Source organism: Vulpes vulpes, chromosome 16 (assembly GCF_048418805.1).
Source record: "Vulpes vulpes isolate BD-2025 chromosome 16, VulVul3, whole genome shotgun sequence".
NCBI classification, from domain to species: Eukaryota; Metazoa; Chordata; class Mammalia; order Carnivora; family Canidae; genus Vulpes; species Vulpes vulpes.
In genome coordinates this window covers 52,232,997-52,245,880 of record NC_132795.1, presented here as the reverse complement: position 1 = coordinate 52,245,880, position 12,884 = coordinate 52,232,997, and the positions used below count along the sequence as shown (strand labels likewise).

The 12,884-nt window shown below is 50.0% G+C and overlaps 1 protein-coding gene and 1 long non-coding RNA gene across 9 annotated transcripts in view; one reads left to right on the top strand and one right to left on the bottom strand.

Moving 5' to 3' along the window:
• EFCAB6 (EF-hand calcium binding domain 6) overlaps positions 1-12,884 on the bottom strand; it is a 243,750-nt gene that overhangs the window by 112,305 nt on the left and 118,561 nt on the right. For all 8 annotated transcript variants that reach the window (XR_011997867.1, XR_011997868.1, XR_011997869.1 and 5 more), the window contains one exon: positions 923-1,096. Coding sequence is in view for 5 of the 8 variants with exons in the window: in XM_026017432.2 (XP_025873217.2) it covers positions 923-1,096 (174 nt within the window). In the remaining 3 variants the exon portion in view is untranslated. The remainder of the gene's footprint in view (positions 1-922; positions 1,097-12,884) is intronic.
• Positions 8,185-12,602, top strand: LOC140595919 (uncharacterized). The gene is made up of 2 exons (XR_011997871.1): positions 8,185-8,914; positions 10,529-12,602. It is a non-coding gene; the product is annotated as an uncharacterized lncRNA (long non-coding RNA).

Genomic DNA, 12,884 nt, shown 5'->3' with positions numbered 1-12,884 from the left:
GTCTACATTTTACCTTTCTTTGTGGATTTATTATAAGCTATGAACCGGCAAGTTAAAATAATATCTTTTCATTAGACTAAACCTATATTTTTCAAAATGAGGACAGGCTAGAATATTCATCAGCCCAATGTTTAACAGATTTGCTAAGCATGTTTTATTGTTACAATTCAATTTGGTGATCATTTGAATAATTCTATCATTCATGTCAGAAAATGTTAACTGGTTTAATGGGGATGTTTTGCCATAAATATTAAATGGTGGTGAGGAGCCTAAGTTTCTGGAAAAGAACAAATGTGAACCCAGGCATGTAATGGTTGAATGGCAGACCCTGGGTTTTCTTTTAAAAATGTTTTATTTAAATTCAATTTAGTTAATATGTAGTGTACTGTAAGCTTCAGAGATAGTTCAGTGATTCATCAGTTGTATATAACACCCAGTGCTCATTAAGTGCCCTCCTTTAAGGCCCATCACTCAGTTACCCCCCACCCCGCCTCCACCTCCCCTCCAGCAACCCTCGGTTTGTTTCCTAAAGTTAAGAGTTTCTTATGGTTTAGTTCCCTCTCTGTTTTTATCTTATTTTTTTCCTTCCCTTCCCCTCTGTTCACCTGTTTTATTTCTTGAAGGTCCTGGGTTCTTAACCCAGGATGGCCACCAAGTTTGTGAATAACCTGAGGCCAGTCCTTAGACCTCTCAGACCTCAGTGCTTTCATTTCCAGAATCAGCAGGCCACATAATAATCCCAAAGATATCTGCTTGCTCTCAACTCCCCTGGCCCTAACCGCTGTATTTATAGTTTGCCATATTTCCTCATTTCAATAATAAAATATTAAAACACTCATTTAGTCAACAAATATTTACTAACCACCTCTCCCACAAAAGGCATGGTGGTTTCCATATGCGTTTGCATTTCGTTTTGTTTTACCTTTCAGAAAGATCCAACTTCCGTTGTTCCTCTCTTTGAAAATGGTCACTCAATAGCTGATCCTTTGGAGTAATAACCGAAGAGGGGGGTGGTGGGCCACTCATCCCCATGGATGCCAAAAATTTCTTATAAAGGATTCTTCCTGAAGCAATATCCTGAAACCTACTACAGAGTCTGGAATTTAAAAAGAATTCGAATACACCCATTAGGTTGGCTAAAATGAAAAGGAATGACCCTACCAAGTGCTGACAAGGATGTGAGTACCTACAGCTCTCTCTCACTGCTGGTGAGGCACAGAACAGTGCAACCACTCTGGAAGACACCTAGACTGTACACCTTGAATATACACTCATCCAGAGGAACCAGCCCTTCTACCCCTGGGCATCTATCCAAGACAAATAAAGATGGAACACTGGAAACCACCCAAATGCCCACCAAATGCTCCACAAGATGTACTAATGAATGGAATAGTACCTAGCAATGAAAAGAAACCAGTTGTGCATTCAGGGAACAACCGGAATGAATCTCAAACTCGTTACGCTTGGGGAACAGAACCTGACAAAAGAGAACATCTTGCATGCTTTCATTTATATAAACCACTAGAAAATGTAGTTATCTGCAATGACAGATGCAGGCCAGTGGTTACTAGGGCTGCGGAAGAGATGAACTGCAGGAGGACACAAGGATGCTTGAGGTGGGGGTGGGAGGGATGAAAATATTTGCTATCTTGATTGATAACTTGCGGTGGTTTCATGGATATATATACATGATGGAGATGCTCAAACTATTTTTTAAAGATGTACATGAAGGGGTGCCTGGGTGGCTCAGTTAGGTGGCTGATTCTCGATTTTGGCTCAGGTCATGATCTCAGGGCCTGGGATCGAGTTGGGCTCTACAGTCAGCGGGGAGTCTGTTTGGGATTCTCTCTCTCTCCCTTTGCCCCTCCCCCGGCTCAGGTGTGTATATGCATGCGCGCGTGTGCTCTCTCTCTCAAATAAATAAGATCTTTAACAAATAAATAAATGTATGCAGTTTATAGTTTATAAGAATACTGTAATAAAGGTACGGCACATGTAAAAAGAATAAATTTTCTGAAATTGCAAGTTCTGGGATGGAATTGTGGAAATACCTATACTGGAACTTCGGCACATTGCAAGTATTTTAGAAAACTGTAGGAAACTACTAACAGGACAAGAACTACTTTTTTCCTTTTCAATATTTTGTTTGTTAGTATTTTTCTAATCATAAAAGTTGTACACACCCATCGTAGCACACTTGGTAAAGCGTGGGGACCAAAACAAAATGCCACATATTTGTTAGAACCCACATGGCAGCAGAGCATGTAGCTGTGGGTGTGGGCCTGGAATCGGCCTCCCGGGGCTGGAATATCAGCTCTGGACCTCACAGCCCTACGAGTGAAGGCAGCGTTCACGAGGTGTGGTCTGCAGCTGTTCCTGGGACTTGGGGAGGCCCAAACCATTCTCATGTGGACACGAGGAAGTCTTTTGCCTTTTCCACCCTGCACCTCTCGAGCACAGTGGGTTTTTTGGAGGCCTCATAGCATGTGACCAGAGGGAAAGCATGCACAGACAAGTTGTATTTTCTAACGTTTTCTAAGACTGTGGAAATGTTTCAGGTACAAACGAGGAGCTGGAGTGAGTTTTCAGAGATTAGCTCAGGTCTTTGCAGCCCTTCACTAGCTCACGACCAGCTACCTTTGGTTGCACCTGTTATAATTTCTGTAACCTCCTTATCATCCAAATAAGTGATTATTTTGAAACTCCAATGTTTTGTCTGAGCCTACAGGGAAACACAACAAGAAAGTACACATTCATTTTTGTTTTCTGCAATAAGATTTTTAACATCTCACTTTTAATTTCTAAGGCAGCCTGGTCCCCAATAATTTTTAAGCCTATTAAAGGATTGAGAATCACCGGCTGGCACATCATCTTTTCTCTGCTTTAGTTTCCTTGTCTATAAAATGCACCCACCTCAGAGGATCACTATGAAATAAGAGGATCCATAGAAAGCTCCTAGCTCTGGGACTGGCTGTATATACACAAGCTCCACAAACTGCAGATGTAATAATCACAGTACGATTATCACGATGCTGCTTCCCACACAGCCAGGGGCAGTTCAGGAAATACTAGCCATTGATATCACTGCTTCAGGAAGTATTTATGCTGCAGGTACTAAGCACGGTGCTGAGTAGTATAGCTACGACTGTGAACAGACTACATACACAACCCCCGCTCCAGGGAGCCAAGTGGCTGGGAGAGTGTGCATTCAGAACCGAGGGAATGGGCCATCCAGGGGTGAGAGAGAGCATGGGGTTTTCAGGAAACAGCAGCTTAGTCGGCACTGAGTAAAGAGCAACAGCACCAGCCAAAGCAAATGTTTCTTGAGCTCAGTACCGGGTGCAGGGCTCTGCGTCTAGGATCTCCCTTGACCCTTACCACACTCTCCTAAGTAACATTAGTGTGAGCAAATCGGGGCTCAGAGTGGGTAAGTAACTTGCCCAAGGGCACAGCTAGTCCGGAGCTGAGCTGGGATGTGAACCCAGGCAGTCCGGCTGCACAGCCTGAGCTCTGGAGGGTGCGAGAATCATGAGGAGCCCGGGAAGCCACTCTTAAAAAAAAGCATCTGGGTGTTTTCCTAACAGCAGTAGGACACTGGGGTGTTTTCTGCAGGGTTTTAACATGAGTAGATCTGTGGTTGAGATAGATAAGCCTGGCTGCATCATGAAGAAGGGATTAGAGAGGCTTCTATCAAGTATCCAATTACCTGCATGACCAATCCACTAGATTTCTTTTCTTTTCTTTTCTTTTTTCTTTTCTCTTCTCTTCTTTTCTTTCTTTCTTTCTTTCATTCATTTCATTCATTCATTCATTCATTCATTCATTCATTCATTCATTCCCTCACTCAACACTTAAGCAGCCCTGACCATGCACCAGGCATTGTTCTAGCGCCGGTGCAGGAGCTTCAGAGGTGAATCCAATCCTCAACACTGCATTTCCCACACTCCTTGCACAGTCACTGGCACACTCTGGGTCCACCTTGCCCCTCGCGGCCTGGTGGGGCTCTCTCCCACCCACCCCTCTCCTGAGGCTCTAGGTCACTGATGAGCTGGCGGTGCTCTGCTAGGTCCTACCCACGCCCTCTCAGCTCAGAAGGCTTGCTATCTGCTTCCAGATCAACGCCTGCTGAACGAGTGCTCAGGCTGTCAACGTAAGGAGAATCACATCGCAGCGCAGGCCGCCCTCTGCGCCCACGTCCTCGGGAAGTCTCCTGCCGAGGTTTCACTCGACCTCCTCTGTGTTTCCTAACTCCAGTGACACTGCCTCTGGTCGTCATCTGAGCCCCCCCCCCCCCCCCTTGCGCCCTCACTCCCAGAGTCACTGAGTCTTATCCTTCTGCCAAGCTGGTCACAGAGCAGCCACCCCTCTGCAGAGCCACTGCCACCCCCTGTGCCACATACCTGTCCTCTTCGCCTCTCCCTGCCACAGTACCTTCTCCACACTGGGGCCACAGTAACCCTTATAAAGCACGGATCAGACATCCAAGGCCACCTCACAGGCTCCTCACCCCCTGGGCTGTGCTTCTCCACTATGGCTGCACATCAGAGCCAGTGGGGACTTCAGTATAACACTGCCTGGCCTGGCCTGTGAACAGGGCATGGGCCTTGGGATTTTTCAAAGCTCTCCAGATGATTCTAAGATGCTGGCATGAACCAGTGCCCTGCCAGATGGCCCCAGTTCCTCACCCGTCCCTCAGTATCATCCCCCTGCTGTTTCTCCCTATACGACTGCCTGCCCCAATGGTCCCAGATGGCTTGCCAGTCCCCACATGTACCCCTACTCCTCTGTGCTTTCCCCACTATCCTATGTGTGCTCTTCTTTTTCTCCTTTGGCCTCAGGCATCATGTCCAAGAAGCTTCACAGATTCCCTCCTGCCCAGCTGTACGTGATCGTTCCTCTGAACCACATTCACATGCCATGCTGGGTTTGTCTCCATCTCTTTCCCCCACACTAGAGCTCCCTGGAAATAAAGGGATTTCTGTTAACCAGTTAAGCAGGAGCAGGAATGCAGGAGGCACTCCCTAATACCACCCACGGAGTGGAAGACTAGGTGAAGGAATCAGTGAACTGCCCTGTGGGTCCCACTGCTCTTGACTGCACAGACCAAAGGCCATAGTGGCTGAAGCCCCTGCAGCCTGGCTTCTTGCCCCACAGAGACCTCGTCCAGGCCCCCTGAGCTCCCTCTAGAACCCTGTCTCTTGACTTGCTGCCCCGTCTCACCCCCTTCCTGGGTTTACCACGCTCCAGCAAGCTGGCCTTTCTGCCAACGTTTGAGAAACGGACAAATGCAAACACCACGCTCTGTGCGCCTCCTGCTCAGGAAAGCCTCGGCCTCACCTCCTCCTGTAAACCCTTCTTCTCCTGCAAAAACCAACCACAGGAAAAATGGGTAATGAAACACAAACATTCACAGAAAAGAGACTTGAGTGGCCAACTACCGCTAGATCAACCGTGTCACCTGAAATCAATGTAATGTAATCAAAAGCAACAAATACAGGATTTTTAACATTCTAGTCAGAAGAACTGAAAGAAAATCAGAGTAATCTTCTTCCCTGCGATTCAATCGGATTTCCACCCAGCCTCCAGATCACTGTCCACAGTAGGAAACGTGGACCAAATGGTCTCTAAGGTCAGGTTCTGGACCACAAGTTTGAGCACATGGTGGGGCATTTGGTGGTGGTCAGGGAACCAGGATTCAAGCTGAAGGTTCTCAAGGTCACCACAGAGAGGGAAGCAAGAGGGCTCTGTGCCCCCAGAGCAGCTGAGTGGGGGTAGTGGGAGTGGTGAACAAGACACTCAGCAGGTGACCTACAAGGCCTTCAGGGCTCTGTGCTCTTCTGTCTCTTAAGATCCTTGTCCCCTCCCAGCTTCGCTCAGTCACCACCAGGTAAGCTTTACTTTTTTGTTGTTTTGTTTTCTTTTAAATATTTTATGTACTTATTTGGCACAGAGAGACTGAGACAGCATGAGCAGGGGGGAGGAGCAGAGGCAGAAGAAGGAACAGACTTCTTGCTAAATAGAGAGTCTGATGTGGGGCTCAATCCCAGGACCCTGAGATCATGCCCTGAGCCAAAGACAGGTGCCCAACTGACTGAGCCACCCAGGTGCCCTGGGGTAAGTTTTAAACTAAAGTAAAACAGAACTATAATTCCAGCCTCTCTGCACAGGACGGCTGATGGCAGCCTGGCATCCTGGGAGGTAAAACAGTATCAGGGTTAAGAGCATGAAGAAACCCCACACCCCCGCCCCCGTGAGTGGGACCAGGCCTAACCCAGAGGCAGCCCATCCAGGCACCTCCCATGAATTTAAGTAACAAAAACATTCTGTTTTTCCAAGATAAGAAAACTATCCCCCTCCCCCCCCCCCCCCCCCCCCCCCCCGCCGCCCTGACTGGAAAGTCCCTGAACATGTTCGTGTTGACCTTCAAAGAAATCAATCATGTCATAATCCGAATGCTATGCTAATCCTGCAGTTTTTTGCCTTTAAAAGATGCCTGTAATTGCTAATCGGGGCTCTCTGCCACCTCTGAGGTGGAGAGCCCGTTTGCGCAAATGTTCAATAAACCCTCTTGCTTGTTGCATCTGCCTGTCTGGGGTCTGAGTCTCTGGGGCGTCCACCGGGACACGTTGGCGCCCGTGATCCAGGGTCCAACATTTGGGGGCTCGTCCGGGATCTGAGACGCCCCCAGGCTCAATCCTAAGACCGGTAGGAGGTAAGACCGAGCTCGCTAATGTCATATCTGTCTCGTCCGTTTGTCTGACTGGCCGGGTCTGTATTGTGTCGGGTCTGTATTGTGCCTGCAGGACTCTGTATTCTGTTTTTGGACCAGCGGGGGAGGCAGACGTGCCCTGAAACCCCTGGTCCCGCTCCAGAGTCAGACTCTGGAGTAGTGTGGAAGAGGGAGGGAGCCCGGCACTCCCTCCTCTTCAGGGAGGGTCGTTGTTTGCGACCTATCCCATCCATATCCAACGCGACAGTCCTGTCATTCGTGTGCGTTTGTCTGTTCTGTGTCTTTCTTTCTGTCCTCTTCCTCACCGTTCACCTCTTTTCTACACCCATGGGACAGACTGTAACCACCCCTTTAAGCCTCACTCTAGATCACTGGAAAGAAGTCGCCGGCCGGGCACACAACCTTTCGGTGAAGTCAGAAGACGAAGATGGGTCACCTTCTGCTCCTCAGAATGGCCAACTTTCAACGTCGGGTGGCCCAGGAACGGAACTTTTAATATTGACATTATCTTGCAGGTGAAGGCCCTGGTCTTTCAGCCAGGACCCAATGGGCACCTTGATCAGGTGCCGTACATCATAGTTTGGGAGAATCTCGCTAAACCCCCCCCCCTGGATAAAATGCTTCACCCCTTCTCAGGGGGGACCGGGCCCGAGACCCCCACCCCCTCCCTGCGTCACTCCCCTTATTCCCTGCCCTACCTCTTCCTCCGCTCCCTCAGCTCCGTTCCCCGACTCTACTGCAGTAGAGAGGCCACCCCTCTTTTCCCCCCCGCTCTCCAGTTGCCTCCGCTTTCGACGAGAGCGCGAGGGGGAGTCAGAAAACGTCTGGACCTCCCAGGCACGTCCCCTCCGATCAGTAGGCGGCCAGATGCAATACTGGCCATTCTCTGCCTCTGACCTTTACAATTGGAAAAACTCATAACCCCACTTTCTCCCAAGACCCCCAGGCGCTAACCGGGTTAATTGAGTCAATTCTGTTGACCCACCAGCCCACCTGGGATGACTGCCAACAGCTCCTGCAGACTCTCCTCACCACGGAGGAGAGACAGCGCGTCTACCTCGAAGCATGGAAAAGCGTCCCGGGGGCGGATGGGAGGCCGACCCAGCTGCCTAATGAAATTGAGGATGTTTTCCCCTTGGTTCGCCCGACCTGGGACTACGACACTGCTGCTGGTAGGGAGCGGCTCCGTCTCTATCGCCAGGTACTCCTAGCGGTCTTAAAGGGGCAGGGCGATGCCCCACCAATTTGGCAAAGGTATGTGCTATAGTGCAGGGGAAAGATGAGACGCCGGCAGGTTTTCTGGAAAGATTAATGGAAGGCTCCCATATGTACACCCCCTTTGACCCCGTGGCCAAAGATCGACAACCAGATGTAATCATGTCCTTCATCGGACAATCGGCCTCGGGTATTCGTAATAAGTTACAACGGTAGGAGGGACTTCAGGGATACACCTTACAGGACTTAGAGAGAGAGAGAGAGAGACCCCAGAGGAAAGGGAGGAAAGGATCCGTAAAGAGCAAGAGGAACGAAAGAATAAAAGAGATAAAAGAAACGCAATAAAGAACTGACTGGGATACTGGCCACCATAGTACAGGGCTCAGGGCAGAGTAAGTCAGGACAGAGTAAGGACCTGGGAGACAAAAGAAAACCACGGGTTGAATGAGACCAGTGTGCCTACTGCAAGGAAAAAGGACATTGGGTTAAAGATTGTCCAAAGAAGGGCCAAACACAGGGACCTAAGAAGAAGCCCATTGCCGTTCTGTCCCTAGAAGATAAAGATTAGGGGTGTCAGGGCCAGGAGCACCCCCCCCCGAGCCTCGGATAACCCTTAAAGTGGGGGGCCAACCAGTGACCTTCCTGGTTGATACGGGAGCTCAACATTTAGTTTTAACTGAGGCAGAAGGACCCTTGAGCTCTATCTAAAAGATGCATTCTTTTGCCTAAAGTTAAGCTCTCAAAGCCAGCCTATTTTTGCCTTTGAATGGAAAGATCCAGAGACGGGATTCTCAGGACAACTCACTTGAACAAGGCTACCACAGGGATTCAAAAACTCCCCCACCTTGTTCCACGAAGCCTTGCATCAGGGCTTGGCAGACTTCCGAGTTGGCCATCCGGACCTCGTTCTCCTGCAGTACGTGGATGATTTGCTCATAGCGGCTAAGACAGAACGGGATTGTGTAAAAGGTACGGGGGCCCTGCTCGAGAGACTGGGAGGACTGGGGTATAGGGCCTCCACCAAAAAGGCCCAAATAGGCCAGAGACAAGTGACCTATCTGGGATATCTCCTGGAAGGAGGCCAGAGGTGGCTGATGGAGGGCCGCAAAAAGGCTGTAGCCCTGATCCCAGCACCCACTAATGCCAGAGGGCTACGAGAGTTCCTCAGCAGTGCCAGGTTCTGCCGCCTCTGGGTACCCGGGTTTGCAGAGCTGGTGGCTCCCCTATATCCTCTCACGAAATCCAACACCCCCTACCACTGGGGAAAGGAGCAACAATTGGCTTTTGACAAAATAAAAAGGGCCTTATTGACTGCCCCTGCCCTGAGCCTCCCATATGTAACCAAGCCATTTGCGCTATATGCTGATGAATGCCGAGGAATAGCCAAAGGGGTCCTAACTCAGAAACTGGGACCCTGAAAAAGGCCCGTGGCATACTTTTCAAAAAATTAGACAGCGTGGCTGCAGGATGGCCCCCATGTCTCCGAATAATAGCGGCTGTGGCAGTCCTGGTAAAAGACTCAGATAAGTTGGCCTTTGGCCAACCCCTCACTGTGGTGGACCCCCCACGCCATAGAGACAGTCATCCGCCAGCCCCCTGATCGATGGCTCTCAAACGCTCGGGTCACCCATTATCAGGCCATGTTACTGAATTCTGAGCGGATACGGTTCGGAATGGCTACATCCCTAAACCCGGCCACCTTGCTTCCAGAAACCGAGTCCCCCTCCCTAGTAATGCATAATTGCCACCAGATCCTAGCCGAGGTCCATGGCACCAGAGGGGACTTGACGGACCAGCCTATGCCAGATGTTGAAGCAACCTGGTACACAGATGGGAGTAGCTTTCTATGAAATGGTGAACGTAAAGCCGGGGCAGCCGTGGTAGATAAAAAAAAAAAAAAAAACTGTCATCTGGGCCAGTGCCCTAAAGCCTGGGACTTCAGCTCAAAGGGCGGAGCTTATAGCCCTAACTCAGGCCCTAAAAAAGGCTAAGGACAAAAAGGTCAACATTTATACTGACAGCAGAAAACTGAGTATAATTCACTGTCCTGGGCATCAGCATGGCAACGACCCAGTAGCAGAGGGGAACAGGATAGCCGATGAAACAGCACGAGCCGCTGCACTAGGCCCACAGGAGGATGGACAGAAGCATTCCCCACCAGACGAGAAACTGCCCAGGTGGTTGTCAAGAAAATCCTAGAAGAAATTTTCCCCCGGTTTGGACTGCCCAAGTATTACCTTGGTAATAGGGTCGGACAACGGCCCTGCCTTCGTCTCCCAGGTAAGTCAGTTGGTGGCCAGATTACTGGGGATAAATTGGAAATTACATTGTGCATACACACCCCAGAGCTCAGGACAGGTAGAAAGAATGAATAGAACAATTAAAGAGACCCTAACCAAATTGACATTGGAGACTGGCACTAGAGACTGGGTCCAACTCCTCCCCTTGGTCCTGTTCCGAGTCCAGAACACTCCCACGCGCCATGGACTAACTCCTTACAAGATTCTCTATGGAGGTCTCCCACCAGTGACGGACTTACTAGATTCTGCTATTGACCCTCTTGCTAATACTCCCGGTTTACAGGACAGGCTAAAGGCGCTCCAGATTATCCAACACCAGATCTGGAGACCCCTTGCAGCTGTCTACTGCCCCGGAGATGCAACCGACCCACACTGTTCCAGATCGCGACTCCGTCTACGTCAGGAAACATCAGTCCAGGACCCTTGAGCCCCGCTGGAAGGGCCCATACACCGTACTACTAACGACCCCAACCACCCTAAAAGTAGACGGTATTGCTGCTTGGGTCCATGCCTCGCACGTTAAGCGCGCCCCATCAACGAGCACCGCTGACGCCAGCCAGGACGGACCGGGCGAGCCACTCCAATGGAAGCTCCACCGCACCCAAAACCCGCTCAAGATAAGACTTTCAAAAATTGTTCAATAACAATTGTTATATTCCTACCTCTCCTAGCGTTCTTCTCCCCCTCCAAAGGTAACCCTCATGCCCCCAAAAAGTTAACCTGGCAGGTATTAATGTCTGGGGGTGACGAGGTCTGGTCAATAACAAAAACTACTCCCATAGGAACCTGGTGGCCCAACCTATATCCTGACTTATGTAAATTAACCATAGGGGCCCCCAGCCCATGGGACCTAGAGGGGTATTCCGACACCTCTAAAGCCCCCAACCGAGAAAGCCCCCCCGGACGAAAAGGATTAGACTCCTGGGGAGGATGTGGCACGCTGGACAGGAGGGCCATGTTACGCACCCTCCCCTTCTATGTCTGTCCCGAGTACCACAGAGATCGCAGGCTAAATCCCACCTGTGGAGGGGGGGAACACTTCTATTGTAAAAATTGGGGGTGCGAGACTACAGGAGACACAGGATGGGAGGCCCTCCTCCTCCTGGGATTACATCACTGTCAAGGCTAACTATACTTATCCGGGGTTACCAGGAACTCTGCAATACTACCGCCCCAATTTTAGGAACTGACTTTTACCTGGTGCCCCAGCCGGGAACCTGGTGGGCATGCAACAAAGGTCTCACCCCCTGTGTATCTGCTCAGGTCCTAAAGGACTCTGAGGACTTCTGTGTTATGGTGCAGATTATGCCCAGGGTATTCTATCACCCTGCTGAAACTCTAAAAAATCAGTATGACAAACATCCCACCCGTTTTCAGCGCGAGCCTGTCTCCCTAACCCTAGCCGTTATGCTGGGACTAGGGGTCGCAACTGGGGTGGGTACTGGCGCAGCTGCTCTGATCCAGGGCTCATGACGTTATTTAGAACTCCAGGCAGCTGTAGATAAAGAGCTACGGGCACTAGAGCAGTCCGTTTCTAAGTTAGAACAATCCCTTACCTCACTTTCAGAAGTAGTACTTCAAAACAGGAGAGGCTTGGATTTACTATTCCTGAAAAAGGGAGGACTGTGTGCGGCCCTGGGAGAAGAATGCTGTTTCTATGCAGGCCACTCTGGAGTCATCAGGGACTCCATGGCCAAACTCAGAGATAGGCTAAATAAAAGACAAAGGGACCGGGAAGCCCAGCAGGGTTGGTTTGAAGGCTGGTTTAACCAGTCTCCCTGGATGACCACCCTAATCTCTACCATTATGGGCCCTCTAGTTATCCTGCTCCTACTGCCAACTTTTGGCCCCTGCATCATCAACCGGCTGCTCCAGTTCATCCGAGAAAGATTGTCCATTACCCAAGCTCTGGTACTAACTCAACAATATCGGGCCCTCCAAACTGAAGAAATAAAGGTTCCCTAAGATTTTAAGGTTAAAATCAGCCCAAACAAAGAGGAGGGAATGAAGAAACCCCACACCCCCGTCCCCGTGAGTGGGACCAGGCCTAACCCAGAGGCAGCCCATCCAGGCGCCTCCCATGAATTTAAGCAACAAAAACATTCTGTTTTTCCAAGATAAGAAAACTATCCCCCTCCCCCCCCCCCCCCCCCCCCCGCCGCCCTGACTGGAAAGTCCCTGAACATGTTCGTGTTGACCTTCAAAGAAATCAATCATGTCATAACCCGAATGCTATGCTACTCCCGCGTTTTTTTGCCTTTAAAAGATGCCTGTAATTGCTAATCGGGGCTCTCTGCCACCTCTGAGGCGGAGAGCCCGTTTGCGCAAACGTTCAATAAACCCTCTTGCTTGTTGCATCTGCCTGTCTGGGGTCTGAGTCTCTGGGGCGTCCACCGGGACACGTTGGCACCCGTGAGCCAGGGTCCAACAAGCAAAGAGTCACAGAGACCCGGGAGGCCCCCTAGCTACGTGACTGTGAATAGGGACTTCTTCAGACCTCAGTTTCCTTATCCACAGGAAGGAAAAGCAGCCACCTTCTGTGGCGGTTGTGAGGACTAAATCATAGAGCGTGTGGCAAACTCCCAACCAGTGTTCTGGGTTAGTAAGGACCCAATAAATAGCAATTATCAATATTCCCT